This window comes from Toxotes jaculatrix, chromosome 3 (genome assembly GCF_017976425.1).
Source record: "Toxotes jaculatrix isolate fToxJac2 chromosome 3, fToxJac2.pri, whole genome shotgun sequence".
Taxonomy (NCBI): domain Eukaryota; kingdom Metazoa; phylum Chordata; class Actinopteri; family Toxotidae; genus Toxotes; species Toxotes jaculatrix.
The window spans coordinates 27615646-27630267 of record NC_054396.1 but is presented as its reverse complement, the minus strand read 5'-3'; the positions used below and the strand labels follow the sequence as shown (position 1 = coordinate 27630267).

The following is a 14622-nucleotide window of genomic DNA, read 5'->3' as shown; positions in this document are numbered from 1 at the left end:
GTTTACATTTAATTATTTTAGCCTGCGTGTTTATGTTTCTTCGTGTGTGTGTTTGTGTTCATTTCTGTTGCTGCCTTTCATTTGCCCTTTCTGCCTTTTTTGGCCCCTGTCTTGCCTTCTGTTCTTACTCCCTTCACTTCCTCCTTTCCTCTTCTTTCCCACAGTGTTTTCTTTTCTGTCTCTCTCTCTCTCTCTCTCTCTCTCTCTCTCTCTCTCTCTCTCTCTCTCTCTCTCTTTAGCTTTAATATCTAGTCTTCAAAATTCTGCATTTTTCGGAATTTAAAAGCAGAAGTGTAAAAGTGGAAGTGGCAATCATGCGACTGTCTGATGAACTCTGTAACTGTGGTGTCATACATATTGACTGTGTACGTGCACGCTAACCAAGCAGCAGTTCACACGTTAGCCCCCATGTCTTACAGCGGCTAACATCTTTTTTTAAACACATTCATTTGTGATTAACGTTTAGCTTAACTTTCAGAAACAGTTGACAAGTTGGTAAGAGTCAGAAACATTTTCAGGTAACCGGTTACTCATCCTGTGCGCAGCGAGTTTTAGCTGTACTCTCTCTTCCCATAGAAACAGGGAAAATTCAGTGCACCATTAAAGGAGCATTCCACTCAAAGTCTTTTCTTCGGAGCTGTAGTCTGCTCGGATGGAGTGAAAATAAGAGTCACTCCTGCAGCATAATCCACATCTCTACTGTTGATCCATGTGATCAGAGTGATCCATTCTCTTATAGTTCCACCACAACAGAGCAAAATACATAATATACAATCACAGGATATATACAGTCATATATCCTGGAAAGTTTTACCGATTTTTTGTACATAAAACATAAAAACTCATGACAGGGTTTTCTTACTTTTGATTCACCTCTTCGCCACAGTAATTTAATGAAGCGTTATAACCATAGACCTTAGAAGAAGAAAAAATATAACCATTATAACCAGTTACAACCAGTGAGAGGATTCTTTGCTGTAAATACAGAGCAGATAGTTTTCTTAATTTTATTGTTTTCAAATTCCTTAATCTTTCATTTGTCCTGATGAGAAGTTCAAGCTTCAAACTCCGCTCTCCCCCCTTCCTTACCCCATCTCTCTCTCATCATTATTCTGTCCACCCCCTCTGACCCATCTGTCTCTCCCAGACGCTCCCACCACTCCCCCTCTTTTTCTCTCCCTTCTCTCTCTGTCTCTTTCTCTCCCTCCCCTCCTCCCTCACATTGACCCCTTTTGTTCACAGCTATTGGGTGGTGGTGTTGGTAGTGGGGGAGGCAGGCAGGAGGGGTCTGGTCAGCTGTTTCCTCAGTATGTGTGAGTGTGTCTGGACAGTGTGGGAATGTGTGTGAGAAAAAGTTGCAGACAAAGCTTGGTCGAAGCTCAGAGTGTGTGTGTCGCCCGGTGAGGACACACACATGGTGTCGGAGCATCCACAGTAGTTAGGAGTTGGGTAGTTTTGTTTTAGTTTCTTTTAGTTTTGTTATTTTAGTTTAATTTGAGCTTGTAAACTCTGGATACGTCTTCATCGCTGGAATATAAACATCTGCAGCAGGAGAGAAAGCATCGGTCCAAGCAAAGATCTCTCAGAGCGGCGAGAGTATGCAGCCTTCATCAGGGAGTCACAACCATGACAACTGTGTTCAGACACAACTGTGCGGTGAGTTTCCCATCTCTGCTTACAGGAAAGAAAATCCACCAATGATGAATTAGCACATTTTGGCTCAGGCTTTCCTCTCTCGGTCGGTTTGTTTCATTCTGGGTGTTGTTGCCAGCAGAAGTTGGGACAAAGCTAATAGAAGGTTTTTCACAACAATCCATCACGTCTGCCGTTGTAAATGTTTAAAAAGATTTGGATTTTTTTTCTGTGCGGCCCTTTTCAGAAGATAAACGTTCAAATGGCCCTTTGGAGGAGTTTTCTCGTCTAAAAAGGCAAAGTAAGTGTCCTGCTGGAGGTGGATAAACACCAGCCTGGGAGATTTGTCACAAGCTAATGGCTTTATTAATAATTGATAAAGCCTATTGCCAACGGTTATAGATCAGTTATGGGTCTTTAGTTATAGCTGGGAAGCTAATTTTTAAATTTTAAATAAGGGACATTCAGTTTTAATGTCCTCTGATAAAATGTACTATATGGTAATACACACGTCAGTATTGTGATATGAAAAAAAAAAGAATGTGACGTAGGATTTTATTATCACACTCTCTCGGCCTTGAGCAGATAAAGACTTTATGTTTGGGCTGTTTGGGCTCGAGTTCCGCTCTAATAGTCAAGTTGGAGTTTTTTCATGTGGAGTTCTGTTCTGAACCTGGTTTTGGGTGATTCACTGGTGAAGGTGGCTTCTAACCAGGCCTCATTCAGAGGTCTGCTGTCCTGTGAATCAGCAGCAGTGGCTGGTTGAGCTGTGAGAAACGCATCAGGTTTGGTTAAACAGGAATGTGAGTAAAAGTCTTGTTGGAGCTGAGTTAAAGCAAGTTTTTCAGGGTTGCTTCACAGGACAGGGCACAACTGGTCTCACAGAAAATCCATGGAATTAACTGGTTTTAACCCAGTTAAATACTCTGTGGACTTTTGTTTTGGTGTTGATCATATGGGCAGTTTGTTGTGTTTCAGTGTTTCTCCAGCTGCACCTCTGTGTCTTATAGGATAATGTTTTACTGCTTCAGTGATGTGTGTTCATATAGGGCTGTGAAGTCAGCCTTGTTTTTGGCTTTCAGAGGAGCTGCAGGTTAAACAGGTGAAAGTTTGTTTGTGTCTCTTCATGCTGTGTAATGGTTAATGTTCTGTCAGAAGAACATAAGAGGACTGGTGTGAACTTTGTCAAAAATCAGTGTGTGTGTGTGTGTGTGTGTGTGTGTATGTATGTGTGTGTTTGTTGTCTGCAGGTCTGCGAGCTACTTTATGTTCCTCTGTCTGACTTGGCCCTGACCTCTGTCTGCTCTCTGTGAAAAAAAAGTGTGAGAAAAATGCTCCATTTGTGTGTTAGTGTGCGTGTGTGTGTGTTAGTGTGTGAGTGTCTGTGCGTGTGTGTGATTGTGCATGGGGGGTGGGCAAGCAGACTGTCTCTAAACAAAGCTTCCCCTGTCTGTCTGTCTGGTCTAGTCTGGCTCTGTGTGTGTGTGTGTGTGTGTGTCTGTGTCTGTGTGTGTGTGTGTGTGTGTGTGTCAGAGTGTCAGACACCCTGACCTTTACATAAGGAATAGATCTCTGTCTGGACACTGTCTGAAAACCTTTTTTTTTTCTCACTACACAGAAACGTACAAACCTCATTGTTATATTTACACTTTACGGAATCAGACTCTTTTTTCTATAGGTAACCTGCTGTTTTAAATCATGGTTGACATATTTCTTTATTTTCATATCACAAAAAGCCCAAACCAACAATAAATTTATCAAGTACTGAAACGATATATAAATTAATTGATAGTTGTCAACCCATCTAAACCAAACCAGAATGTTCTTTCTTAAGGATTTGCTGCTGTTCTTGGCACAAAAAGAACGTTTAAAAGAGCCAAACTGTTGCACTGGGATATTATAATGAAATCAGTCAAATAACTAACTCTTCCAGAAAAGATAAAAACCACATATGAACCATTTTTCCTCCATCAAACTGTTGTTATTGTAAAAAAAAAAAAAGTCACATGCTTTATAAAACATCAAGGAAGGTCCCAGATCTCTGTACCTGACTTTTATGTGAATAAAATAAATATAATTTTATGTAAATTGTCTTTTTTTTTTCAGGTTGAGAAACAAAAGCTTTATACAACAATGGTTTACTGCCATTTTGTGGGAGTAGTGAGTTATTGTATGATTCAATGAGTCTTTGTAGGAGAGTTGTATTAAAGGCATACTGAATGCAACAGAGGGCGATATATCCCGACTTTTAGTCCCTAGTATGGGTCAAAATCCCCCCAAAAACACACTGTATCCTACACTTCCCATAATGCATCTGGATAGAATCTTTCTTCACAGGCTGAGCGTTACTAATCATGACGAGCGAACAGATCTTGACTTTTGTTTTCTGTGCGGTTGCAGCCCAGCTGGAGTTTGTCCAGATCCTGGTGATCGTGGTGGTGATGATGGTGATGGTGGTGGTCATCACCTGCCTGCTGAACCACTACCGCCTATCAGCGCGCTCCCTCCTCTCCAGACACGCCCCCACACGCAGGAGACACCTGCCACTGGCCAACGTGAGTCAAATGCCACATTCACACCTAGTCTAATGTAATTTAACCACACTACTGTGTCTGATGTCTGATCAGAAACTTTGAAGCCTGACTGAAATCTGATCTGAGCTTTTCCTTTTTAAATGCAAATTTACATGAAACTAAATGTCACAAAAGTGTAATAAGCCTTGAGTCCTACAACATGTTGTAAGCAATATTTGACTGGAGAAGGCAACTTCTTCAGACTTATAGAGACTTCTTACTGTCTGTTTAAATTGAATTTGGCCTTTGGATTCAATTATTTTAAAAGCGAGGATACATTTCTACATGTAGTGATCTTTTCTCTTCTGTAGAAACCAGATTTCTTGTTTACATGACATTTAAGGAATCAGTTTATTGCAGAAAGCCGTCTGTAAGCAGGTTACATGGAGTGCTTAGCTCCTCAGTTCTGCTTTAATCAAAATAAAATTTTACACTTTCTGGGTAATTTACTGGGGTTCGAGTCTCTTCGGTTAAAGCTCAGTGTTGAGGCTGAGGAAATCAGCCTGTGTTTCAGTGGTTTGGTCCCAGTGACGACTGTTATCAGTGAGAGAATCTGAAGGAAAACAGAGTTTGAGGAGCGCTGAGTGAGTGACAGCACGTGATCATAGAAATTAGACACCGCTGCAGGCTAATGCTAACACACTGACTCAATTCTTCATTAAGGCCACAGCCGCGCTTGATGACTATTTCAAGAAACACATGCACACACACTGACTTATACCTGAGGCTTCTTCCAAGCATATGACTTCACTTGTGCTTCCTGAATCACCTGCTACTGAATCACTGTGTGTGTGTGTGTGTGTGTGTGTGTGTGTGTGCGTGTGTGTGCGTGCGTGTGTGTGCGTGCGCGGCTCCAGTCTAACAAATTAGATATGAGTAAAGGATGAGGCATAAATGTGCACACACACAGACACACACACTCACACACAGCTCCTGATGAGCTCAGGGGACTCATAGTGTCCTAGTTAATTTGGATTAGCAGACAGACACACTGACACACATACAGTCAGACACGCAGGCAGACAGACAGGCAGGAAATGAGAACTAGAGAATCAAAAAAAAAAAAAAAACACCTGCACAAACGATGTAAAAGCTCCTTCCAGACATTTATATGGAAGTGAGCAGCTGCTTTTGTTGTCTCCTCACTGCGAGGCATCGAGACACAACTGAATTCAGCTTCCTCTGCAGCGTGTTTTCAGTCTGGGTTCATCACTCACTGTGTTCTATCGTCAGTTTTAGATTCATGTAGAAAGATGATTTAACTAAATTAAACTCGGGTCATCTAAAATCTTCCCAACACTAAAATATGTGGACTTTTAGAAAGGCATTATGGCAGCGAGTGTTTGTTGTGCACGAGTGGAGCTCTCTAGTGGACAAATAATAATATAAAGCACAAAAGGGTTGTGTACAAAATCTAAACGTTCGTTTCGTTTCAGTTTTTTTTACACAGAAAAAAATAACCAAAGAAAAGTAGACTTAAAAAGGCCAACATCAAACTAATTTTGCAATATGGTACACATACTCATACGACTCCCTCACTGTCAGTTTTATTTAAATCAGCTTTATTGACATGAAATACAACAGTGTTTGTTAGCAAAGCACGAAAATAGATGTCAGGTGTAAATAGTGCTAAAAATACAATGTTATTCCTTTGGTTAATAGATTTGAATCAAAGTGAAATTACTAAATAAATCAGCTCAAAGAGATGTTCTCTCTCTCTCTCTCAGGAGGGAAGTCTGTGGTCCTCTGAGGGAACAGGGACAAACAGTGGACTGAATGAGGTGAGTTCTGCTTTAACTTTAACTGTTAACACAGAGAGAGAAGATAACCAATGAGCGAGTTTATAACATGTCTGTTAAATGCACATTACACATTATGACGCTGCTGTAATTTGTTGTCATTTCTCACTCAGCACCAGGTGTATAACCCTCGCCCTCCAGAACGAGGGGTCCACTCATCCTACCTTCAGCGGGAGCTTCAGCACGCTCAGTCCCAGTCCCAGCCTCCCCTCCAGTCCCAGCGCTTTCAGCACACATATGCCCCGAGTCGCTTCCAGCCGACGTACCCCTACCTGCCCCAGAGCCTCATCGATCTCCCCCCGACCATCTCCCTCTCAGATGGGGAAGAGCCGCCGCCCTACCAGGGCCCCTGCACCCTGCAGCTCCGTGATCCGGAGCAACAGATGGAGCTGAACCGAGAGTCGGTCAGAGCGCCGCCCAACCGAACAGTGTTCGACTCCCACCACCTCGACCCATCCAACTCCTGCCTGCAGGCCAGGTAACGGCGCAGTGTCGTTTGAAGCGTTCACAGATTCACTGTGACCTGCAAAATAAAAACACTTCATACGTCTCTGACATATGTGCCACGTCAGTGACAGCTACTGAAAAACGCAGCTGTGTTCCTGCTGCGTTTCTTAAATGATCTGGTCCTACAGTCAGTCCTGTCCTTGTTGTTTTGCTCCCGTCAGTCCTATTTATCCTTGTTTATTTGTTTCTTCCAGTCTACAGGCCCCTCCTCCAAGTGTCAATTCAGGCATCAGTGTGTTAGAAGCCCAGGAGGCCTTGTCCCGGCAACAGAAGCAGGGCTCTCGAGTAGAAGGAGCTCCCCCAGCCTACAGCGAGGTGATCGGGCACTACTACCACCCGACGTCCCTGAATTCCAGCCACAACCATAGGACTGTATCATCCTCACAAGCACCCCCGTCCTCGCTCATACATGGTCTGCTCCGACCTCCGCCTCAGCAGCAAGGAAGTGTAGACAACAGGAATGCAAGGAATACAAAGGAGAAATCCCAGAAGCCCCAGCAGGTGTGACAGTACTACTTCCTCTTCCCTAGCCCGCAGGAAAACCAGGGTTATGTCTCGCCGCATGGGAAACTGTCAGTAGCCAACAAGGAACAACCTGGTCAATGGTAAAATCCACTCTGAATGGTTTAAGGGCTGGTTCGTTGTAGTCGTCGCTGACACAGTTTCCCGTTTTCACGGAATTCGGGCTAGGACTGGGAAATAGCAGAGCGCGGCGGCTTCTCGTTAGGTAAGAACACCTGGAAACCACATCACTCCTGCAGGGCACAGTCACAGGAGAACATCTGGTACTTCCTGTTCCACAGCTTCCTACTTCCTGTCTGAGGAGCACTTCAGATGAACCAATGATGATGTCAGAGAAGGAGGTCAAAGGGTGGAGAGGGAAAAGGTGGATAAAGAAGCCTGCTTCTTCCCTTAACAGCTCCACCGTCCCTCCTTTATTAGACTGATCAAACTAGTCTTTCATTCATTATAAATATTTACTTGTTCTGTTCGTTTCTGTAGAACCTTTTGTTTGTTTGTTCGTCTGTTTCGCGCTTGCAAGAAAATTTCTATCCAGACAAACTGCGAAATGTGGCAGTCTTCTCGGCTCTTCCAGGTTTGTTTCGTTTTCTAGTGATAATCCCCCTCGCTGCTCGACTCCGTTCAGTTATCTTCACGACTGCACAGTCCAACAGCGACTCCTGCACCAGGCTTTAGCTGTGTCACTGAGACATGTTAGCACACGAGAGTAGTTCCAGAAAGAGTTTAGATGTAGGTAGTGTTGTCTTAAACTAGCTTACCAGTTGTAGCACAGTGCTAAAAGTCCTCGAGCTAAACGTTCTGCCTTATATCGACCAATCGATGCAGGAGTTGTCACTAGAATCCTTTTTTTAATTTTATTTTATGTTTTCTGAAGAAGGTTTGCACAAAGTTCAAGACTGCTCACCCCAGAAAAAGAAAAAAAATCCGCAATATGATCGATGAGAGAGAAAATAGAGAAAGTAGGGATATTTTTCTAAACTAGATGGATTCTTATCAGTAAAGATGTTTTTTTTTCTGTTTGTTTTTACATGTTGTCTAGTCTTAGAAAAAAAAAAAAACATCTGTAATCTGTTGGGGTGCCAACTTTCACGTTGAACATTTTGCTACATACATGTCGGCATGTATATATGTTACAAATGGAGTATATATACACACATGTATGCAAACCGAGAGCGAACTTAAAAGCACGAATTTAGAGTTATTTATATAATTGCTGAAAAGAATTGCACTATTTTTTAGTATGCGCAGATGGAACGTGTGAGAGAGACTTTTATTGTGAAGGAGCTCTGTCTATTGAGGCACAAACACATAGAGAGAGTCCTGAAACCACAGGGACTCAGAGGGTGGGACCAGATCAGTGCACAGCAGCCAGTATCATCAGAACATATCACGGGGAGATTCTGACAGACTCGGCCCAACAGACTCGGACCAACTCTTACTGTACCATTGATATAAAAAAAAAAAAAAATCCCTGGTTTATGCAAATGTCCGAGTCTTTCGAGCCAACAAGAAGTCGGCATCAAGCCTGTGGACCCAATCAGAAACTGTTCGTTGCTCTCTTTCTCATCCTATTGGCCGAATCATTAGCCAGTCCCAAAGCAGGCTGTCACTACCTCGACCAAAACAAGTCAAGCACATACGAGTTTGCTCACAACAGACTTTGTCTCATCGAACAAACGTCTGAACTAATCAAGACAATGTGTAATGTATCAGTAGAAGAGAGTAAAGTAGAGCAGGTCGTAGTAGATCTAGTTTTTAAACCCTGCTGTGTGTTATTTTATTTGAATGTCAGTGTTTTTGTTCGTTGGGTGAGAAGAGAGCGGGAGCGATGCAGATCCAGTGACACCTAACAGTGATACGCTGGCTGTGCACTGCTGTGGTTACACACATGAACACACACAACCAGCATTTCTGGTCACACACCTGCAGTTGCATCTCTCCGGCCTTTTCAACACACACCTTCCCCTCTGGTGAGTCTCTCTCTCTCTCTCTCTCTCTCTCTCTCTCTCTCTCTCTCTCTCTCTCTCTCTCTCTCGCAGGCATCTCTGAGCACTTTACCGCACCAGGAAAGAGACAACAATCTTCTGTCAGCCAGCGTCGGCCAGGATAAAACTTTACAGCCGCAGCTGAACCTTTAAGTCTAATACCTTAAATTCTCCAACCTTTACAGCCACACTTTTAAAAGATGCAAAGACTTGTGCTCCAAAACTTAAAACATCCTTCTGGTGGAAAACAAACACACACACACCTCATTACCTGGAATTTCTTATTTATCATTCTGAATTCTGTGCGATCTGTAATATTTATGACCAGGGCCGGGTATTGTTTGAAGTTTTTCAATACTGCTACTGCCAGTAAGACTCCTGAGTTTCAGTGCCAGTACCAACATTTCTGATACTCTGAGAAATAGACATATGTTTTCCTCCAAAATCCATCTTTTAATTTTTTAAGGGGTAAATGTCAGCCAAATTAGAATTTTGGCTAAATAACGTGCGGCCTGCAGATGGAAAAATCAGAAAGTATCTGATCAAAGAATAAGCAGACAGGATCAGAATGGAACCAGACATCTGAGGCCAATTTTTCACAGTTGCTGATACTCGGTCTGCACCGAGAAAGTACGGAGGTTCGATACCTGGCTCTTGTAATGACTGACTCTGAGAAACATTGAGGGCCTGACCATGTTGTTTGTTTTGGTTTTGGAGCAGAACTCTTTGTGTTCAACACAGCACAAGATGGGTTGTCTCAAACTAGACACGCTGAAGTGTTGAAAAGTGACACGAGTGTTAATAGCAACTCGTCTTGTGTCATCTCTTCGAGAGTGTGGAAATAAAGGTGAAACGATTGTTAGTTCAATAAAGTAAAAGAGTAGGATAAACGACGGTTGTCGTTTTTGTCCTTTCAGTTGTTCACTGTGACCAACACTCTTTCAATCCTGTGGTCTGACCAGTTATTGCGAATTTATATTGAAGGGACCACAGACTGGCCCAAATGAAGCCAGCGCCCTCTAGTGTCCAGTCTTTATGCAACAGCACCCTCCACAGGGACCGAACCAAACTGCAGCCAAAACTCCTGAAGATTAACTTGACAGTCTGAGGAGAGTAGAGAGTTAAAGGCCAAAAAAAAAATATAATTTCTTATCTGATATGGTGAATTTTTAATTCCTTTGTCTTCTCTTTCCTTTTGAAATCACAGGTGTCTGTGACTGGATGTACAGACCATCAGTTCCTGTATTACCATTACACTGAAGTCACAGAGCTAAGCATCAATTAGTTTTTCAAAACAATAAATCCCAGAATCCCATTTGGTTGTTAATCAACGCTTACTGCCATTTGAAGGTATTTCCAGAATCTTCACACTCCTCTACACATTTGGACAAAAGATATATCTTACAGCTGCATAATAAAATGTATTTTTAACTGAAGTTGTGACTCTGTAGCCTGCGCTGAAAAAGACATTTGTCTTTGTACAACATGAACAATGTAAACATACTTAAAATGTTAAAATGTTTTTACATTTTTTTATATTTTCATAACATAATCAACACAACATATACACATTTTTATTTTTCTTCTGATGTAAAAAACAAGGACATATTTCTGATAAGCTGGACGAGGATAAAGAGTCACAACATGGGAAAAAAATCTTCTTATTGTACAGCTGATGGATTTTTTTTTTTTTTTATCCAGATGGGTAGAGGAGTGTTTGTAGAAACTTTAAATACCTTCAAAGCTGTAACTACGAGAAATTAAACTTTTTGAGAATGAAGAAAAACAGACTCTTAGAACAACACGGCAGCTGGTCCAGGATGAGACCTGTAGTTTTTGGTTGTTTTGTTGAGTCCTGCATTTAAATCCTGTGATGCAAAAAAAGACAAAAAGTGAAGACAAACAATCAAAAGCCATTTCTTTGCGATTCACCTTCCGTCAGTCTTGTTTACTGTCTCTCTTTCCCCTTTGTTCCCGTGCTGCACTGCCATGTCGGCATTTTGTATTTAATGACGAGCACTTGAGGAAAAAAAAAATCATGATTTAAAGAAATTAATCTCTTGACCCAAAGGAGTGAAGACTGAATCAATCAATGTATGAATCATCTCTCACCTTGTTAAGAGATTATAAGCCTGGTCCCAAAGCAAGTTTAGCTAATTTATTTACCTTGATGTTATCTCCTCTCCTTTCCCTTTATCGTCCTCTTTCCCTCCACCTGTGTGATACTTGTGTTTGGACTGGGCAGTTTTAAAATGGTTTGGTTCCCTGCTCTGGGGGGTTTGCAGCGGGTAAGAGAAGACTGGGCGGGCTCTGATCAGGGCTTCACAGTACAAACTGATTATAATAATAACAAATTTAAAGTAGTGCACCCATAGTACAGTTTAACAGAAATAAAACGGCGTATGATTAATCTCTCACTTCAGGGAAACTCGCGCTGGCTGACGATACAAAAAAAAGACAGGAGGAGAGGAGGGAAAACTCCTTTAGCAGAAACACAAAGCATTTACTCACATGTGCTGCTGATACACAACACTGCCTACACAAACACACACCGGTATGTTTACATGCATGTATGTTACATCACGTGCCCCTGTGTACATTGGAAGAGATACTGGTGTCTGTAATCATTCCTTTTCTCCTTTGTAACATGACTAAACTGAAAGACACTGGGGAGAAAATCAGCTCGTCCTTCTGTGTGAAAACACATTCTGAAAAGTTCTGCATTTTGGGAAATGTTGTTTCTTTCCTGCTGAGAGTCAGATGAGAAGACTGATGCCACTCTCCTGACTGATCCCTATCCCTTCATCTTTAGCTTCTCTGAAACAAGCAGCTCTGTCCAGACTTAACAAAGTTCATCCACCAGCGTCTCTAATTAACGCGTTGTACAAATCGCAAACTGTTTCTTGGTCAGGATCAAGAAATACCAAGACCAGCACATAACCCGCCATAAAACGACAATTTCTCACTTTTACACTGCAGTTTTTGTACATATCAAACAAACAAGACATAATGTGTTAATTAGTGAGCTTCAGATGTGCTGGTAGGTGAGTTTTGTTACCTCTTGGACAGAGGCAGACTGTGTCCTCGTGTTTCCAGTCTTCGTGCTGAGCTAAGTTAGCCGTCTCATCAAACTCTCAGTGAGAAAACAAACAAATCATCCGAAATGTCGAACCTTTCCTTTGTGATTTGCACTGAACGTGGACTCTGGACAGGACAGCATGACCTTCCTGTCCTTGAAGATTGCTGGTTGACTCGCCCCCTCTCGCAGTAGCTCTTTCAACGAACATATCTGCATGTGAGAATTATATTAAGACAGACTGGAAAAAATCCAGACATCTGCTATAAAGTTCAGTTTGAGTTGAGTCGATTGACCCAAATCCACATTAGCTATCGTTCACATGTGAAACCAACTGGGGCTCAAATCTCTAAAATCTGTCCAAGCCGGTGATAATCTGTGTCTGCTGGACCCGGTCACACGTTTCTCTTTGCTTTAAGCCGGCGTGTTAGTTAACATATTAGCTAACAGCAGCAGTGTTTTTGTAAAGTTGGCAGATGGTGTTTTTTCCCAGAGCAATGTAAGTGTGCTGTTAATGTACACTAACATGCCCTGGGAAGGACCTCCAGCTGTCTAGACAAAAACTAAACACACACACACACATACACACACAGAGCAGACTAAATAAACCAACCTAAGCACCAGACCTTCCACACACACACACACACACACACACACACACACACACACACACACACACACACAGGTGCACTTTCATTCATCCACGTACATTTTTTCTCTTATTGTGGACCACACAAGATAGCAAAAACACACACGCACAGACACACACACACACACCTGCCTCCCCCCTCCTCCCTCTTCCTGTCTGAATGCGCTCTACCTGTTCCCTAGAGATGCCTGCTGTCCAATGACAGAGCTCCTCTCAGACCGGCCCTCGCTGCCATTGGCCGGCTGTGTTTCAGTCTCCTTGGAAACGTTCATCATTTATTTTTGTTGCTATGTCGTTACAAGTGTGCCTGCCTGTGCTGAGACAGGCAAAATGTGAGTGGCTAGTTTGGGCTGTCAATCATCCCAAGCCACGCCCCCTTACTGTCTCATATGATGATGATTGGATGATGATGATGATGAGATTGAGGATAATGATGATGAGGATGTTTTTGATAGTGATGCCGCAGAGAGCGTTGCAATACACCTACTATTTGCCTTTTTGATTAGTCATATTTTAACGTAGTGTGCTAAATGTACGTTTTTTTATTGTTGTTGTTATTATTGTTGTTGTTTATTCACTTGAGAACAAAAAAGGTCATTTTATTATCAATCCAGTGATCACAAACTTTTTTTTTTCCCATTTGCAAAACCAACTTTGAGAGTGTAAAACTACCTAACACACAAAAGCTGCAGATGACTGGGGGAGGACTTGTAAATACAAGAAGATGTACTTCTGCTTTTAAGTGCCCTTTCCGGTTTAAAGTGTGCGCGTTAGTGTGCAGCTGTTTGAAGAGTGCGATTCACCGGGGGATGAAAGTGACGAACCCCCTGCATTTTAACGTGAGGACAGCTTATATTTAAGCTAGCTAAATTTGTGCGAACCACCACGTACACTCACCTGATCATTTCTGAGCACATTTCGCTCTCGCACTTACAAGTTCAAGTATAGACATCAAGTCCTGCTAACCCCCGACCGCTACGTCCCTAATCATCACGTTTCCTCGCCCCGGCCCAGCGTCTACATGTGTGCCTTCTGGTGTTCGGGCTCCACGGAGACTTCATCTGTCTGTAAAATGCAACACGGTGCAACGAACTCCTCAGATACTCTGCTACTGTTGTCTTTTCACACTCTGACATTGGACAGCACCAAAATGTAAAATAAAATACTGCCATGACGTGGCCATGATGTTCGGAAGCCCATTCACGCCAGGAAAAGACAGAAAAATGGACAAAAAATGAAAACATTCACTGAGATTCAAAGTTTAGCTCCAAAAGTGGAAATTTCCCACAAACATCTGCATCTTCATGACAGCTGGGCTACATCTCCATCTGCTTGTTTTAGTCAAAAAATATACATGTTGAATCAAAAGCGTGACTGCTAGTTCAAAACGTTCTGAGTCAAAATTACGAGATTTCTATTTTTAGTGTCTCATAATTTTAAATTGCCATAAGTATTTTTTTTTTCTTTCATCGCTTTGACTTTTCTTCACGTTGTTTCCCTTTTCGTGGTGTGAATGGACTTCACCAGGCGCTCGTGCTGCGTTCCATAGTCATAACAAGACCTTAAATTCATCCGGAGAGTTCAGCTAACTTCCTTTTTTAATGTTAGGTGTTGGAAGTTTCAGAAAAGCTCAACAACCTCCAAGGATTTATTTGACTTCTGACATTCAGTGGAACACAACATGAGAAACGCCATCTGAAGACTGGAGCCGTCGTGGCTGCAACAAAAGGAAACAGAAAACGTTCATGATTTTTGGTTCGTCTGGCCTCTGGTAAAGACTCTGCTCGGCTAAACACACACACAGCAGCCCGGTTTTCTGCTCACCGCATCATTAAAGACATTTCCAAAGAAGGAACCATCCTAAACAAAACTCTTGGAC

The 14622-nt window shown here is 42.3% G+C and overlaps 1 protein-coding gene across 1 annotated transcript in view; it reads left to right on the top strand.

Annotated features, from left to right (window-relative positions):
- The window catches only part of pmepa1 (prostate transmembrane protein, androgen induced 1), a 33241-nt gene extending 19889 nt beyond the window's left edge, over window positions 1–13352 (top strand). Inside the window, exons 2-5 of the mRNA XM_041033646.1 lie at window positions 4033–4187; window positions 5933–5986; window positions 6118–6482; window positions 6706–13352. Coding sequence (XP_040889580.1) covers window positions 4033–4187; window positions 5933–5986; window positions 6118–6482; window positions 6706–7018 — 887 coding nt within the window. The 3' untranslated portion in view covers window positions 7019–13352. The remainder of the gene's footprint in view (window positions 1–4032; window positions 4188–5932; window positions 5987–6117; window positions 6483–6705) is intronic.
- Window positions 13353–14622: the final 1270 nt, after the last annotated feature.